Below are 2,407 nucleotides of genomic sequence, written 5' to 3' on the forward strand. Positions count from 1 at the left end.
GGGGTAATTCCCGAATTGTTGACTTGGCACCAAAAGAAAAGGTTCTTGTGAGATTCCCGTTAGTATGTGTGGGATGTCCCTCATCTTTTTGAGACTAGGTAAGATGGATTACTGAGGAGGTGTGTATCTATAGAAGAGGCTACGAGTATCCTATGCCACTATCACAGTTCGCCATACAAAGGGCACTTTAATGGAGAGAGGACAGCTGCAAAAGTCCTCCAATCTGGCTTCTACTGGCCTTCTATATTCAAGGATGCATATCAGTATGCACAATAGTGTGATAAATGCTAGAGATTAGACTGGATCTCCAAGAGGAATGAGATGTCATTGACCAACATTCAGGAAATTGAGGTGTTTGATTGCTGGGGGATTGACTTCATGAGACCATTTCCACCGTCGTACTCACAAATATACATTCTGGTGGCGGTGGATTATGTGTCCAAATGTGTAGAAGTTGTAGCTGCACAAAAAGATGATGCTAAGATCACGATCAAGTTTATGAAGAGGAACGTATTCAGTTGGTTTGGCACACCTCGGGTACTATGGAGGATCACATTTCTGCAATTCACAATTGGAGAAGGTCCTACAACACTATGGGGTCCGACACAAGGTAGCATCACCTTATCATCTACAGACAAATGGACAAGCGGAGGTGTCCAATCAAGAGATCAAGATAATTCTGGAAAAAACAATGTCAACCACAAGGAATGGTTGGTTTATTCGATTGGATAATGCACTATGGGCCTACCGAACAGCATTCAAAGCCCCCACTAGATTATCCCATTTTCAGCTGGTATATGGGAGGGCGTGTCCTTTGCCTGTAGAGCTTGAGCATAAGGCATTTTGGGCCCTCAAGTTCTTCAACCTGGATCCCAAAGCAGCAAGTGACCAAAGGAAGCTTCAGTTGCAACATTTAGAGGAGATGAGACTCACTGCATATGAGTCCTCCAAATTGTACAAGGAGAAAGTCAAGTTGTGTTATGACTGGAAGATCCATAAAAAGTACTTTCGGGTGGGTCAGAGTGTGTTGTTATTCAATTCCCGGATGAAGTTATTTCCGGGTAAACTCAAGTCAAAATGGCCAGGACCCTTCCTAGTTAAGGAAGTTAAATCGCATGGACCAATAGAATTGCAAGACCCAACGTATCAGAGAAGTTGGGTAGTCAATGGCCAGAGTCTAAAACCTTACTTGGGTGGTGACATCGAGCGGCTCATCACAGTCATCAACTTATCAGAAGCTTAAATAAACAGGCGTCGAGCTAATGACATTAAACAAGCGCTACATGGAAGGCAATCCAGCTTTTATGTTTTTGTTTTTTGTTTTGCTTTAATTCTGAAACTCATGTTGTTTTGGTTGTATACAACTCAGTGCATATAGTTGATGTACATAATGTGTGGGAGATTGAGTGGAAATTTTTTGCATAGGTCATTTTTCTTGGGTTTTAATTGTTATTTTTCACCCAAGCAAGCAAGCCTCGCTCAAGCGCTAAAATAATAAATTTTAGAACACTCAATTCTTTGCCTCACTCTAGCTCAATCGAGCGTCCCTCGCTCAAGCGAGAGGACACGAGACTGTTTTTTAAAATGGGGGATTAGGGTTCAAACCCTTCATTTGCCCCTTTCAAAATTAGAAGAGAAGGAGACGAAATTATCCCCCAAGAGATCCAAGATAACTTCATCTTGCTCACACTCACTCAAGCTTCACCATTCATCATGTAAGTACACTCTAGATCCTATATTCTCACTTTACTCACTATGGTTGTGCTCATCCTCCTTTCCTATGGTAAATGTCATACTCATTTGTGATTTAGGCACATTAAGGATTGTTTAGGGTGTTAGAACACTTCATTATCATGCTTTACATTCATTTTGTGAGTTGTTGTGAAATACCATGACTGTACCAAATTAGAACCTAGGGTTCTAAGCTCAGGTTTTAAAATCAAGGAAATTGGTACATTCATGCTCTTTTTTGAGTTGAATAAAGTGAAAGTGTGCGTGTCAAGAGGAACACTTTGGAAAGCTCTCTTTATATGTCATGGTTTTGATGAGGACAACTTGTGCTTATAAGAGCTTGAAGATCTCCAACAAATCAACGTGCTTAAGTCTTTAATTGGTACTAGGCTTAGACTAGAATCTAGTTTAAGTTGAGTCAAGGCTTAGGGCACCTAATACATGTCTCATATGCATAAATCTTTTAAATCATTTCATTCTTGAGATATGTCATTCATAATATGTTCATGCATTACATAAATACATGTATATGTGCATTCTAGGCATAAACTAAGTGTTAAACATGTATGAACTAAGTGCATAACGTATTTGAGGTTTTGTATTTAAAAATACACTTTTAAATTGCGGTTACTCGATTAACCAATCCTTTAATCGATTAACCCAACTACTTTGAAAA

At 39.6% G+C, this 2,407-nt stretch overlaps 1 protein-coding gene across 1 annotated transcript; it reads left to right on the forward strand.

The window, feature by feature from the left end:
• LOC109327723 lies at positions 322 to 1,243 on the forward strand. The gene is made up of 2 exons (XM_019560884.1): positions 322 to 510; positions 581 to 1,243. Exons 1-2 carry the CDS (start codon positions 322 to 324, stop codon positions 1,241 to 1,243), a joined length of 852 nt encoding a protein of 283 aa, XP_019416429.1.

Source organism: Lupinus angustifolius, chromosome LG15 (genome assembly GCF_001865875.1).
Source record: "Lupinus angustifolius cultivar Tanjil chromosome LG15, LupAngTanjil_v1.0, whole genome shotgun sequence".
Taxonomy (NCBI): Eukaryota; Viridiplantae; Streptophyta; class Magnoliopsida; order Fabales; family Fabaceae; genus Lupinus; species Lupinus angustifolius.

Bases quoted from the DNA above. Each gene is read 5' to 3' on its own strand.
- LOC109327723 (XM_019560884.1), top strand. From the start codon at position 322: ATGTCATTGACCAACATTCAGGAAATTGAGGTGTTTGATTGCTGGGGG. The intron at 511-580 runs GTATTCAGTTGG...CAATTGGAGAAG, and splicing joins TCAAGTTTATGAAGAGGAAC to GTCCTACAACACTATGGGGT.